Raw genomic sequence first — 15,965 nt, 5'->3', positions numbered from 1 at the left:
GCAGCCCTATGGAAGTTCGGCCATACCATTAAAAGAAAAATAAACAGAAAGCAACAAAAACATCAACAAAAGACCCCACAAAAACCCCATCCAAAGGTCAGCAGCCTGAAAAATCAAAGGTAGAAAAATCCATGAAGATATGAAAGAATCAATGCAAATATGCTGAAAACTCAAAAAGCCAGAGTGCCTCTTCTCCTCCAAATGATTGCAGCACCTCTCCAGTGGGGGCACAGAACTGGGGTAAGACTGCAATGGATGAACTGACAGAAGTAGTCTTCAAAAGGTGGGTAATAATGAACTTTGCTGAGCTAAAGGAATATGTTCTAACCCAATGCAAAGAAGCTAAGAACCATGATAAAACATTACAGGAGCTATTAACCAGAATAACCAGTTTAGAGAGGAACATAAATGACCTGATGGAGCTGAAAAACACAACACAAGAACTTCACAATTCAACCACAAGTATCAATAGCCAAACAGACCAAGTAGAGGAAAGGATCTCAGAGCCTGAAGACTATCTTGCTGAAATAAGACATTCAGGCAAGGTTAGAGAAAAAAGAATGAAAAGGAATGAACAAAACCTCTGAGAACTATGGGATTATGTATAAAGACCGAACATATGACTGATTGGAGCATCTGAAAGAGTTGGGGAGAATGGAAGCAAGTTGGAAAACATACTTCAAAATACCATCCAGGAGAACCTCTCCAACCTAGTAAGACAGACCAACATTCACATTCAGGAAATCCAAAGAACCCCGGTGAGATACTCCATGAGAAGATTAACTCCAAGACACGTAATCAAATTCTCCAAGGCCAAAATGAAGGAAAAAATGTTAAGAGCAGCCAAAGAGAAAGGCCAGGTCATCTACAAAGGGACAGCCATCAGACTAACAACAGACCCCTCAGCAGAAACCCTACAAGTCTGAAGAGATTGGAGGCCAATATGCAACATTCTTAAAGAAAGGAGTTTCCAACCCAGAATTTCATATCCAGCCACACAAACCTTCATAAATGAAGGAGAAATAAAATCCTTTACAGACAAGCAAATGCTGAGGGAATTTGTCACCACCAGGGCTGCCTTACAAGAGCTCCTGAAGGAAACACTAAATATGAAAGGAAAAACCATTTCCAGCCACTACAAAAACATGCTGGAGTACAGAGACCAATGACAGTATGAAGCAAGTATATTCACAAGCCTGCAAAATAACCAGTCAGCATCATGATGACAGGATCAAATTTACACATAACAATATTAACTTTAAATGTAAATAGGCTAAATGCCCTAATTAAAAGACAGAATGGCAAGCTGGATAAAAAGACAAGACCTAACAGTCTGCTATATTCAAGAGACCAATATCTGTGCACAGACACACATAGGCTCAAAATAAAGGGATAGAGGAAAATTTATCAAGCAAATGGAAAGCAGAAAAAGGCAGGGGTTGCAATTCTGGTTCCTGAAAAACAGACTTTAAAACCAACAAAGATTTAAAAAAAAAAAAAAGGGCATTACATAATGGTAAGGGTTCAATTCAACAAGAGCTAACTCTCCTAAATATATATACATCCAATACAGGAGCACACAGTTTCGTAAAAGAAGTTCTTGGAGACTTTCAAAGAGACTTAGACTCCCACACAATAATAGTGGGAAACTTTAACACTCCACTGTCAATATTAGACAGATCATCGAGACAAAAAATTAACAAAGATATTCAGGGCTTGAACTCAGCTCTGGATCAAGTGGATCTGATAGATAGCTACAGAACTTTCCACCCCAAAAACAACAGAATATACATTCTTCTCAATGCCACATGGCACTTACCCTAAAATTGATAGCGTAATTACAAATAAAACACTCCTAAGCAATGCAAAATAACTGAAATCATAACAGACAGTCGTTCAGACCACAGCACAATCAAATTAGAACTCAAGATTAAGAAACTCACTCAAAACCACACGACTACGAGAAAGTTGAACAATATGCTCCTGAATGACTCCTGGGTAAATAATGAAATTAAGGGAGAAATCAAGCAATTATTTGAAACCAATGGGAACAAGGAGACAACATACCAGAACCTCTGGGATGCAACTAAAGCAGTGTCAAGCGGAAAATTTATAGCTCTAAGTGCCCACTTAAAAAGGCTAGGAAGATCTCAAATTGACACCCCAACATCACAACTAAAGGAAGTAGAGAACTAAGAGCAAACATACCCCAAAGCTAGCAGAAGACAAGAAATAACCAAGCTCAGAGCAGAACTGAAGGAGAGAGAGACATGAAAAATCCTTCAAAAAAAAAATCAATGAATCAGGAGCTGTTTTTTTTTTAAAAAAAATTTAGGCCGGGCGCAGTGGCTCACGCCTGTAATCCCAGCACTTTGGGAGGCCGAGACGGGCGGATCATGAGGTCAGGAGATCGAGACCATCCTGGTTAACACGGTGAAACCCCATCTCTACTAAAAAATACAAAAAACTAGCCGGGCGAGGTGGTGGGCGCCTATAGTCCCAGCTACTCGGGAGGCTGAGGCAGGAGAATGGCGTAAACCCGGGAGGCGGAGCTTGCAGTGAGCTGAGATCCGGCCACTGCACTCCAGCCTGGGCGACAGAGCGAGACTCCGTCTCAAAAAAATAAATAAATAAATAAATAAAAAATTTAATAAACTAGACCACTAACTAGATTAATAATGAAGAAAAGGGAGAATAATCAAATAGACACAATAAAAAATGATAAAGGGGTTATCACCCCACAGAAATACAAACTACCATCAGAGAATACTATAAACACCTCTACACAAACTAGGAAATCTAGAAGAAATGGATAAACTCCTGGACACATACACCCTCCCCAGACTGAACCAGGAAGAAGCTGAATCCCTGAATAGACCAATAACAAGTTCTAAAATTGAGGCAATAATAAATAGCCTACCAACCAAACAAAAGCCCAGATGGATTTACAGCTGAATTCTACCAGAGGGGCAAAGAGGAGCTGGTACTATTTCTTCTGAAATTAGTCCAAACAATTGAAAAGGTGGGACTCCTTCCTAACTCATTTTATGAGACCAGCATTATCCTGATACCAAAACCTGGCAGAGATATAACAACAAAAAAGGAAAACTTCAGGCAAATATCCCAGATTAAAATTGATGCAAAAATCCTCAATAAGATACTGGCAAACTGAATCCAGCAGCACATAAAAAAGCTTATCCACCACAATCAAGTTGGCTTCATCCCCGAGATGCAGGGCTGGTTTAACATACTCAAATCAATAAATGCAGTTCATCACATCAAACAGAACTAAAGACAAAAACCACATGATTATTTCAACAGATGCAGAAAAGTCTTTTGATAAAATTTAACATCACTTCATGTTAAAACTCTCAATAAACTAAGTATTGAAGGAGCATACCTCAAAATAATAAGAGCCATTTACAGCAGACCCACAGCCACTATCATATTGAATGGGCAAAAGCTGGAAGCACTCCCCCTGAAAACCAACACAAGACAAGGATCCCCTCTCTCTCCATTCCTATTAAACATAGTAAAGGAAATTCTGGCCAGGACAATCAGGCAAGAGAAAGAAATACAGAGGGTATTCAAATAGGAAGAGAGGAAATCAAATTGTCTTTGTTTGCAGATGACATGATCCTATATCTAGAAAACACCATAATCTCAGCCCAAAAGCTCCTTAAGCTGATAAGTGACTTTAGCAAGGTTTCAGGATACAAATTTAATCTGAAAAAGTCACAAACATTTCTATACACCAACAGACAAGCAGAGAGCCAAATCATAAATGAACTTCCATTCACAATTGCTACAGAGAGAATAAAATACCTAGGAATACAGCTAACAAGGGATATAAAGGACCTCTTTAAAGAGAACTACAAACTACTGCTCAAGGAAATCAGGACATAAACAAATGAAAAGACATTCCATGCTCATGAATAGGAAGAACCAATATTGTGAAAATGGCCATACTGCCCAAAGTAATTTATAGATTTAATGCAATTCCCATTAAACTACCATTGACATTCTTCACAGAATTAGTAAAAACTATTTACAAAATCATTTGGAACAAGAAAGAGCCCAATAGCCAAGACAATCCTAAGCAAAAAGAAGAAAGCTGGAGGCATCACCCTATCTGACTTCAAACTATACTGCAAGGCTACAATAACCAAAACAGCATGGTACTAGTCCAAAAAAAAAAAAAAAAAAGATGAATAAAGAAACATAGACCAATGGAACAGAATAGAGAACTGAGAGATAAGACTGCACATTTACAACCATCTGATCTTTGACAAATATGACAAAAACAAGCAATGGGGAAAGCATTCCCTATTTAATAAATGGTGCTGGGAAAACTGACTAGCCATATGCAGAAAATTAAAACTGGACCTCTTCTTTATGTCTTATACAGAAATTAAGTCAAGATGGATTAAAGACGTAAATGTAAAACCCCCAAACTATAAAAACCCTAGAAGAAAATCTAGCCAATGCCATTCAGGATATAGGCATGGGCAAAGATTTCCTGATGAAAATGTCAAAAACAATTGCAACAAAAGCATAAAAGGACAAATGGGATCTAATTAAACTAAAGAGTTTCTGGACAGCAAAAGAAACTATCATCAGACTGAACAGACAACCTACAGAATGGGAAAAACTTTTGCAATCTATCCATCTGACAAGGGTCTAATATCCAGAGTCTACAAGAAATTTAAACAAATGTACAAGAAAAAAACCAGCCCCATAAAAAGAGAGCAAAAGACATGAACAGACACTTCTCAAAAGAAGACATTTATGTGGCCAACAAACATGAAAAAAAGCTCAACGTTACTGGTTATCAGAGAAATGCAAATCAAAACCACAATGAGATACCATTTTACATCATTCACAATGGTGATTATTAAAAAGTCAAGAAACAACATTTGCTGGCAAGGCTGCAGATAGGGATGCTTTTACACCGTTGGTGGGAATGTAAATTAGTTCACCCATTGTGGAAGGCAGTGTGGCATTCCTCAAAGACCTAGAACCTAAATATCATTTGACCCAGCAATTCTATTACTGGGTATATACCCAAAGGAATATAAATAATTCTGTTATAAAGATACATGCACGCATATGTTCATCGCAGCACTGTTCACAGGAGCAAAGACATGGAATCAACCCAAATGCCCATCAGTGATAGACTGGATAAAGAAAATGTGGTACATATACACCATGAAATACTATGCAGTCATAAAAAGGAATGACATCTGTACTTTGCAGGGACATGGATGGAACTGGAAGCCATTATCCTCAACAAACTAATGCAGGAACAGAAAACCAAACACTGCATGTTCTCACTTCTAAGGGGGAGCTGAAAAATGAGAAAACATGGATACAGGGAGGGGAATCACACACACTGGGGCCCGTTGGGGCCAGGAAGCAGAGGAGGGAGAGCATCAGGAAAAATAGCTAATGCATGATGGGCTTAATACTTAGGTGATGGGTTGATAGGTGCAGCAAACCACCATGTCACACATTTACCTATGTAACAAACCTGCACATTCTGCACATGTACCTAGGAACTTTAAATAAAATAAAATAGCTTAAAAAGTGAAAGAAAAAATAGTGTGGAATGTCATTATTAAAGAGTTCCAGGACAGACTTAGCTGTTTTAACTATGTCAGAACAGGTTTGTTGAATGAATGAGCAAAGGAATGAATGAAAGAGTTACTAGCTCTACCCTAATCTTCAGTAACACTCTATACCCAGAGTAGCAATGTTTATTTAGCACAGGGTCCGCATTTTCAGAGCATATTGACACACTGGAGTTTATTCAGAGGAAACTGACCAGATAGTGATGGGACTTGAAACCACATCTGACAAGTGATGGTAGGGGACTGGTAATATTTAATTTAAGAAAGAAAAGACTTAGGGGAAAAATGCTAAAAGCTAAGAGTTACTGAGTGTTTACTCTAGGCCAGGCATTGTGTGCAGCCTTTTAATAGATTTCATATATTATGGTTAATAATGGAAAGGAAATGTTTTATTTTGAGTTGCCCTGGAAGGCAGGACTAACAGTAGTCAGTGGAAACCGCAGAAAGATAACTGTTTATCAGAGTGATGGCATTTCTATTCTCAAAGCTGCCCAACAATAGAAAGAGCTGCTTAGATACAATGATTTCCATGTTTTTGGAGATGGGCAAACAGAGACTGGTGAAAGTTTTCATGGACGTAGTTTAGAGAGGAATGAATGTTAAATGGAAGTATGGACCCGGTGAACTCTAAGACTTTTTTCAACCTTATTCTGTGAATCTGTCATTTTCTTATGGTATAGCAATTCCGTTTCTGGCTCCGAGTTCTGTGGCGTGAGCTTTCAGTGGTCAATGTTACTTCTAATTTAGTAGATCAGTTGTAGTGGATTCTGGTTTTGCATTTCCTCCTGACAACTAAGATAAAACCCAGCAGAACTCAAAGTTTCAGGGATGGGTTACTTATTTTGTGAGTGCATCATTAGGTATAATGGCAAAAAGAGCCTCTCTCACTTTCTCCTTTGATCTCTAAACTTATGTATTCTACATATGAGAGAAATAGCACCAAATATTTAGATTGCTTTTTCAAAGCAACAGTGTAAAAGCACCCCTATTTTCAAAGCATTGTAAATGTTCATTCTCGGTGTGAAAGCTTCACATATGAATAGCATTTATTTTTGTCTTTGTATTTAAATGCAGTTATTTATGTTTCTAAAATTTCCTGATTGCATTTCTTATTTTGAGCTTTGTTGTTGTTAATGAGAGTACACTTTGATCATCAGCCCACAAGTGCTTTTATGGCAATTAACATCACACCTTAAAAATTGGTTCTTAGTTGGGTGCCATAGTATGTGGCTGTAGTCACAGCTACTAAAGAGACTGCGGCAGGAAGATAGCTTGAGCTCAGGAGTTCAAGACCAGCCGGGGGAATATAGCAAGACTCTGTTTCTAAAAAACAGTAACAAACAAACAAAACACCTGGTTCTTGTGAATGGGTATAGAAAAAAATGTTGATTTAAAACAACCAAAGAACAATGAAGTTTTATAGCTATAAAAAATTAAATATCATATATTAACAGATGAGAAATTCAAGCTCAGAGGGATTAAATGACTTGCTATAGTCTCATGACTAGTGGGAAATTTGAATGTCTGTCTTACTTCTTATTCCACCAACTTACTGAGGCAATTATATTCTATATTCTTGGCAAGATCTTTTTCTTCTCCTTTGCCCTCTTCTCCTTCTCCCCTTCTCCTGTTTCTCCCTTCTCCTTCACTTCCTTCAACTCTTCTTCATCCTTCTAGCATGTAGAATATTCTTATACAAGTCACTTATATCTTTACTTACAGCCTGATTGGCATGTGACCAGAGTATACAAAATCTGAGTAAGATTCCAAAATAGCATTTTCTTTACCTGTGTCCTTAGTCAAGTAGGCAAGAGTTCTAAGGAATCTTTTGCTCTTAATTCTGAGTTGCTCTTGGATCTCTACAGTGCCGCGTATGATGCTGTCCTTGACAGAAATGTGGCCATTAAGAAGCTCAGCAGACCCTTTCAGAACCAAACCCATGCCAAGAGAGCGTACCGGGAGCTGGTCCTCATGAAGTGTGTGAACCATAAAAACGTGAGTTTTGTTATTTTGAAAATTCTGGCGGTGGGAGTTTGTGAGATTGGAAAAAGAAAATGTGTCTGTACTTGAGTAAGAAAGGCTTTCTTTACTTTGCAATTCCTGCCTCTTAAGGTTGTTTATCCTGCCAATATGCTGCATTCAATTTCATTGTCCTCGTGGTAGCTTTCTGCTTAAAAATCACCTAAAAACCATATGATGTGGAAGTGCTGAATTTTATAAATATTTCCCTAGTTAGAAAATTTACCATATTTGGTTATCTTGCTCCAAATTGAGAGCTTCATGCTTTCCAAAAAAGAAACAAGACAAGCAAAGCCAAAAGCCAGGAAAAAAAAAAAAAAAACCCTACAAAGCACCATGCTATATTTCTTTATAATTTAGGTTTAATTTCGATTTATAAGTTAGATTTAATTGTTAACAGTTGAGTTTTATTCATGTTATCTCCTTTTAGTTTCAGCTGTAGTCTGGTGGTGGCCTCTAATTGTTCAGTGAATCCACTGTGTGTTGGCATCTTATTTTTTTCAGGGATGGGCAAGTATGCAGGTACATATTTGCAAAGCACTTGAGAATGGGATCAAGAGCTTTTTCTCATCAGAACTCAGCTGGGTAGACCATTAAAGGACTTTCTTTACTTCAGAATCTAAGCTCCTTCAATCACAGGCCAAGACCTCTAGAATTCATTCTGTGCTCCACTTGTTCCTAGTAAAGATAAATAGGAGAGAATTCATTATTTTAATGAAAACTTTTATTAATAAATAAATTATAATAAATACATTGAATATATTTTACATATAAATACATAATAAATTATAAATAAAATTTTATTTTCTTAAAAATAAAAAAATAATTTTTTTACAAGTAAAATCATTCTAAGGTTGTAGAATACCTTTGTAGAGTTATCTCTACAAAGTTCTTATGTATGAAAATTACACAGAACACATTACCAGCGTGGTTTTATAAACCAGGTATCTTGTCCATAATGCTCGCCATCTACAAGTAGCACTGAGAAGACACAAATGTATTAGTATTAAGTTGAAAGATACTTGAAATGCAAATATGCAGATCTGAGCCCCATGACAGTATTTCTCTTTTCCTCTATTCCTCTACCCTGATGACTTTTTAATTCAGTCACTTGACGTATATGTGTTGAATGAATAAAATGTGCCAGGCACAGATCTAGATGGTGAAGAAAACAGACAAATCCCTGCCCAGGTGAAGCTCATGCTTTATTGGCAAGAGCAAGGCGATCCACAATAAGACAGGTCAATGTGTAAAATGTCAGGTGATGATAAGTGCTATTAAGTAAGGCAAAGCAAACAAGGAAGATTTAAAAATACTGGTCAGTGTGTGGTGGGATAGGGTTACCCATTTAAATAGGCCAAGCAGCAAAGGCCTTACCAAGAAATTAAAATTTTATGAACTGCACACCCATATCTAATATAGCCATGCAACAAACATGAGACTTCTAGAAAGGAATATAGAAATGATAGAAAGGATGGTTCCTATGAAGAGTTATATACTAATTTGTTCTTTCAGTATGTTAAATAAAGGTAAGTGCAAGGTTAGCCACATGATCAATGCAATGTATTCTGTTATGCCAAGGAGGATGGAGCATAACATTGGCAATGGAAAATGGATGGATATAAGCAATGAATCAAATGTATGGAAAGTTTTCCATACATGTATTTATATTTCCCTCATCCTCATGCCAGACCCTGTAATGCAATACAATGTGGAGAAATGCCCACTTGCTTGGTCAGTTTGAGAGAATAATACTTCCCGTTCTTGACTGAAATTTTGGAGACTTATATTTATGAAGCCTAAAAAAGAGTTCCAGATTGCAGTGATAATTTATAAATAGCACCCCACCTGCTACCTTCCTTTTATGTGTGTATGTATGTATGCAGAAGTCTGCGGAAACACATTTCTGGAACTTTTTATGAAGAGGAAATCCACTACAACCAAATGTAAATTCCACATTAATAAGAACTCTGTTAATAGTGTGGAAAGAAAAGGAAGAGTAAAGTAATCTCATTAAATCTTTAATAATACGAAGAAAATCTATTTAGAAAATACTTCTTTATGGTGTTAGTTTGGTCGCCTGTTTTCTGTATTTATTATCAACTGAAAATTAGATTAAAATTGTTATTTAAAAAAAAGAATATAAATATTCAATTCTAGGAACTAGTGGGGCCTGACAAACACGGATTTACATCCGTGTGTCTGAAGATGCTGGGATAAAAGAACTGAGATTCCTCTCTGGAAACTGTTGAATTAAAATGGAAACTTTATAGCTGTGATAATCTCCTTCTACAGAGGCATTTTTAAAATTGGCTCTTGCTAGGAATTAGAATTTATAAGACAGCAAAGGAAGGCTAGAGGAGAACTTCTCGAAGGGTGAAAAGTGATAAAACAAGGTCATAGGAAAAGGGAAAATAAGAACATACAGTAGGGAATAGATCTTGATAAATTATCTTTTAAAACAATAAAACTTGATTTATTTAAAATTGTAATGCTATTTTCTAGATTTCTTAGATTATCTGGATTATTTGTTCACTAGTTGATCTGGGTTAGCATTTATCCATTGTTAAGGAGTGTTCATGTGAATGTTTGTGGGGGGGAATGTGTGCTCTATACACAATCGCTAATGTTTTTGTTTGAACAAATATCAAAATGAAATAAATTACTTTATGAGATTGATAAAGTCCTAGAGAAACAGACCCACTGTAGATGTTACAGTGAAAGATGTACTTCATAGGCAGTTTTCAACACTCACTAGCACTGAGTATACAGAATAACATGGCACTTTAATCACAAGTTTTAAAGATAATTTTAAAACAATTTTATTTCTATATGAATATTTCACACTGAAAGGTTGCTTTAGAAAAGATGATTTTTTAAAAAACTATATGACAACCATTGCCATATATATGTATACTAGAAAATATTGGATGGTACTATGATTATTTTTTGTCAACAATTTCTCAATAAGTTAAAACTACATGAGACATAAAACATTCCATAGAATTGAGTCAATTTCTCAGGTGTTTAATTTCATTTTATGTTTATTACTCCATATGTCTTTATATCATTTATAGAGTTTACTGAAATTCATTGATTGATGCTTTGAAGCTGCTTAAATCTTGACCTTGTACTTATCTATTTTTTATAAAATAGTTGCAACTATCTTGTGAGTATAAGATTTGTATCTGTATATTTTTATATTCATTTCCTGCTGGCACGTTAGTACCAAATATTTAGCTGGAAGAACATTTTGAGTTATTGATCTATGAACTCTATTTGGAAATGTGACAAGGGGTTTTTACAAAATTTGCTTATGCTAGAAGGTAGATTTCTTTACTAGCTAATATATAAAATAAAGCAGGAAACAAAAAGCTTCTAACTGAATGCAGAAAACTTCTAAATAATTTTCTACTAAATTCATCATTGATACCATCTAGAATGCACCTTTCCCCACACATATTATTGGAGCATTAGTTTAATATTTGAGGGTGAGGTAGAAGTAAAAAAATATAAAGTAACAACACAAAAAAGTCATGAAGTAGAATACGACTTTGTTCATCTGGAGGAGAAGTATCCCCTTGCTATGTTTCGCACAGTGTTTTACTGCCACCTCTCTTCTCACGCCACATTTCTTCCTTTTTTGTTTAATCCCCCAAAGGCCCATATTCTGCCACGAGGAATCACACTTGAAAGCAGTGGAACAATTATGCATCTCTCTGATTCTTTCTTCTGCCCAAGAATTGAGCTTTTTAGCTGCATTATTAACCTGAAGACAGATCATCTGTTCTTTCTGAGTATACTTTTCTGTGTCCTGTGAGACAGCTCTAGAAATTTTTCCAATTTCTCCATTTCCACCATAGCATTAGTGAGTGACTTTGAGTTGAAATAAAATTTAAAAATAATACATTCTCTCTCTTTTTTCTTTCTCTCTTTTCCTCTGTCCCTTCCGCTCTCTTTCAGATTATTAGTTTATTAAATGTCTTCACACCCCAGAAAACGCTGGAGGAGTTCCAAGATGTGTAAGTAACAAAACTCATAAAGGAAGGGAGAGCACAGCACTTAGATAGCCCAAGGGAATAACACACACACACACACACACACACACACACACACACACACAGAGTTGAAATCCCTTGTACTGATCAAAGAGAGGTAAGAGGTGGGGTCAAATGAAAGGGGTCCAGTGATAGGTCAAGAAGATTCTGTTTGTGTGTGGAAAGACATTCTGCCTCCTTTTGACCTTGTGGCTTTATATGCTCTGTTGTTCCATACTCTTGGTCACTCAGGAAAGGCTTATTTATTTATGATTATTAATAGATTCCATGAACTTTCTACAATGAGTTAATTTACCTGAAGAAATAGTAATAAGGCTAGGCATGCTGGCTCACGCCTATAATCCCAGCACTTTGGGAGGCCAAGGCAGATGGATCACGAGGTCAGGAGATCGAGACCATCCTGGCCAGCATGGTGAAACCCCCGCCTCTACTGAAAATACAAAAATTAGCCAGGTGTGGTGGTGTGCACCTGTAGACCCAGCTACTTAGGAGGCTGAGGCAGGAGAATTGCTTGAACCTGGGAGACGGAGGTTGCAGTGAGCCGAGATCGCACCACTGTACTCCAGCCTGGGCGACGGAGCGAGACTCCATCTCAAAACAAACAAACAAATAAAAAGAAATAGTAATAAAAGGGACATGAAAATTATCTTTATTCTTTCGATCTTTGTAGTGTCATTGATTTTGTGCAACGTCTACCCAGTAATGACAACAGATGGAGGAGAGGAAGTGATTCCCTAGTACCTTGTCCTTAACACAGATACATTGAATTTAGGAAGAAGCTGTTCTGAATTTTTTTCTTATTTAAAATTATAATACTCACAAAAGAGTTGAGGGTATACAGGGGAAAGTGAAGGCAAAATTAAGGTTAAAAACTCTATGGACACAAACCACACACTAATAAATACTTTTTCTACTAGCAACCTTGTGGTAGGGTTTGTATAGCTAACACACATGCAATACCTGGAAATTCTTAGTCTTGATTCAGTCAAAGGCAGAGCTAAGAAGTTCAGAAGACTTACAGAGTTAGGAGAGAATTCTGACTAACTGAAAGGACTTCATAGATCTCGTGACCTGGAACTAACATTGTGGATTTACCCTTCTAGTTACTTAGTAATGGAACTGATGGATGCCAACTTATGTCAAGTGATTCAGATGGAATTAGACCACGAGCGAATGTCTTACCTGCTGTACCAAATGCTGTGTGGCATTAAGCACCTCCACTCTGCTGGAATTATTCACAGGGTAAGAACACCTTCTCTAGGATTACAATTCAAATGCTTTAAGAGAAGAGGAAGAGTAACTGTAGATTATTTTCTTTATACAGGGGGCATTGGTCAAATATAATATACTTCCTCATTTCTTTGATATTGGAATTGGCACCTAGTTCACTAATTGTAGAAGGAAATTCTAGTAGTTGAGTTTGTTCAATGTTATGTTTTTGGCTCATTGAGATGCAGCTTCTTAGAAGCCTCATGCTTTCAGCTCCTTGATTGGCAGAAGTCATATGTGCAACTGAAATCCATAGTTTGTTTCTGGCAGCATAAAGACAGCTGCCCTGATCTGTTCTTCTGTCAGGCCTAGAAATGATATATATGTTGAAAGATTTATGTTGTCCTAAGGAGAAATGTAACAGAAGACAATCAATGATACATTTTTTTTTTCTAAAACCTCATCCCAAGATCAGTGTAAATTGTGAAAATGATAATACAATTTTTTTCTGGGATTAAAAAACCTTCTGAAGATTTTTTTTAATCCAAAAACTAACAGTTAACTTATTTGTAGCAGTAATCGTTTGCCTTGTTTAGGGCTCTGTAGGTCAGGGGGACCTCATCAGTGCTACTGCAAGATTGCTATGTTGATTGAGTCAATGGAAATAACATGTTTCACTTGATACTGGCTTTTAATTTTTTCCCTTATCCTTATTGTTAGGATTTAAAACCAAGTAACATTGTAGTCAAGTCTGATTGCACATTGAAAATCCTGGACTTTGGACTGGCCAGGACAGCAGGCACAAGCTTCATGATGACTCCATATGTGGTGACACGTTATTACAGAGCCCCGGAGGTCATCCTGGGGATGGGCTACAAGGAGAACGGTAGGGATGCTTCTGGAGAGCAGCATCAAAACCGTGAATAAAATGGGTGCATGTTGTAGATAGCCAAGGGGAATGTTCTCTTTCATGTACATGCTTTTATAAGGTAGGGCTGCCAGATAGCATATTCAGGGTGTTTTTTTTTTTTTTTTTTTTTTAATACTACTGGTAAGAAACACTCATTAAAAATGTGAAGGATGTTATTGACAAGTCAGCTTTGCTAGAAGAGCACTAAATGTTAATAGTGAAAAAGAATTGTAAATGGAGTCTGATTAAACAGTCAAGTGGATGCTGATTAGCACACGTGCCTAGATATTGAGAAAAATTGCTATTTGGGTTGCAGCTCAGCTGAGCATGAGTGTGAAAGCAGGAAGGAATCTACCGCATTTAGCCATTTGGCTTTTATGTCGTATCTCAGACTGATGGCTGTATTTCTAGAAAAAGACAAGCAAAAATGTGACACAAATCCTGGGAGTGAAAATCTTCACAGACAACTTTGAAATAATCCAAATTATTTAAATTGAATAAGAATTTCTGTAATAATTTAAGTTGCTCTGTAAGAAATATTTAGAGTAGCAATTGCCTAATAAATTCTTATATATTCCAAAAATCATAAAAAAGGAAAATGTCAAATTTGACACTACTGCTTTCCTAAAGAAAATCTAATATTCATGAACACTTTAAAATGAAATGAAGGCTGTGGAAGGAATCTTAAAAATGTATTACAATTGAGTGTTGTTGATTAAAACTAAGGATTTATTAAATATCTATTAGAAAGCACTGCAATGTATTATTTTGATGAGACTATATCTTACAAATAATGCACCATATTGAAAAACATATTCAACATACTTAGGAATTAAAATAGTTTTAAATTAGGATTGTAGATGTATTCAATGTATCTTAAATATTTATTTTCTATTCTATTCTATTTAGTTTTAGCAGTCTATTTTAATAAGCTCTATAAAAATAATCAGGGTATTTTTATGTTCAGGTGCTACAGGGTACTTTTGTGAAAATTCCCTGGCCACTGAAGTTTGCAGAAACTTCTTTGTATACTCTTAGATTAGAAGACAGATAATATATGTATGCATTTATACAGAGGAAGTTGAAAAGTCACCTCTTACGAAGGTCAGCTTCACCCTGGTGGGCAATGTCAGAGTTCTGGCACCTTTTGACTCAGAAGAGATGAATCTAGTCCTCCTCACTAGGCAATACCACATCTAATTCATTCAGAAAAGAGGACATTTTTATACTTTCTTCACAACTTATTTTTAAAAAGTCAAAGGAGAAACAAAGTCAAGAATCAAGAATGTACAGGAGACTGGGGTGGGGGAGAGGATCTGAATTTGCCTATTCGGGCTTTTCAGATCTTGGCACTGCAAATAGCTGATATTAAAATCCCTTTCCCTTTCCTCACTAGAAAGAATTGCAAGTCGCTGCCTTAGGTTTTCGACTTCTCTAAGTCCATGGAGGAGGCCTGCCTGGCACCCTGGTGCTGCCCTCCCCACCAACGGGTGGAAGGTTATCATGCAGAAAACCTGCTTGCTCCCACATCAGGCATGCCCTGCTGTCCCCTGCACCTAGCCCCGCCTTCCTTCCCCACGGAACAATTCAGCCAAATGATTCTGCCCAAAAGTTCCCTTTGTCCACAATAAAAAACAAGTTGGAAAGGGATAAAGATTGGTAAGAGAAGGCAAAGCATGTTTTCCTAACAAGTTTGACAATTTGGAAATAAATATATGTATGTAACAATTTTTAACACATTTAATACTTTTTTCACTTTCCTTCCAGATGACTCCTTTATACATGTGCTAATTCATCATATGTCCTTTTTCTTGAAATATTTCGAATGGAAACTAAAACTGATGTTTATTTACAAGAATAAACTTCTGAAGGAAAAGCTAAGTCCCAAATACCAGGAATTGCAATTCTTTTGCCTCTAAACCATGGTTCCAGTTATTTCCTGGTTTCTTGGATTTGGTTGAATTTATCTTGTTTTGTCCCTGCCCCTGGCCCCCTGAAAAAAAGGTGGCCTCTTGTTGCCCTATTCTCTGTAACTGAATAGAAGAGAAAGTGAAAATAGCCACCTCTACAAGTTAATATCGTTTTCTCTGCATCCAGAAAATGACACAGAAAACCCTTTGGTGGCTTTTAGCTGTCACC

At 36.7% G+C, this 15,965-nt stretch overlaps 1 protein-coding gene across 5 annotated transcripts in view; it reads left to right on the top strand.

Annotated features, from left to right (window-relative positions):
- The window catches only part of MAPK10 (mitogen-activated protein kinase 10), a 341,860-nt gene that overhangs the window by 246,779 nt on the left and 79,116 nt on the right, over positions 1 to 15,965 (top strand). For all 5 annotated transcript variants that reach the window (NM_001260857.2, NM_001320562.1, NM_001320563.1 and 2 more), the window contains 4 exon segments: positions 7,496 to 7,625; positions 11,613 to 11,671; positions 12,811 to 12,949; positions 13,637 to 13,802. In NM_001260857.2, coding sequence (NP_001247786.1) covers positions 7,496 to 7,625; positions 11,613 to 11,671; positions 12,811 to 12,949; positions 13,637 to 13,802 — 494 coding nt within the window.

Source organism: Macaca mulatta, chromosome 5 (genome assembly GCF_049350105.2).
Source record: "Macaca mulatta isolate MMU2019108-1 chromosome 5, T2T-MMU8v2.0, whole genome shotgun sequence".
Taxonomy (NCBI): domain Eukaryota; kingdom Metazoa; phylum Chordata; class Mammalia; order Primates; family Cercopithecidae; genus Macaca; species Macaca mulatta.
Note: the sequence above shows the minus strand (reverse complement) of the source record. Positions and strands in the feature narration are given on the sequence as shown.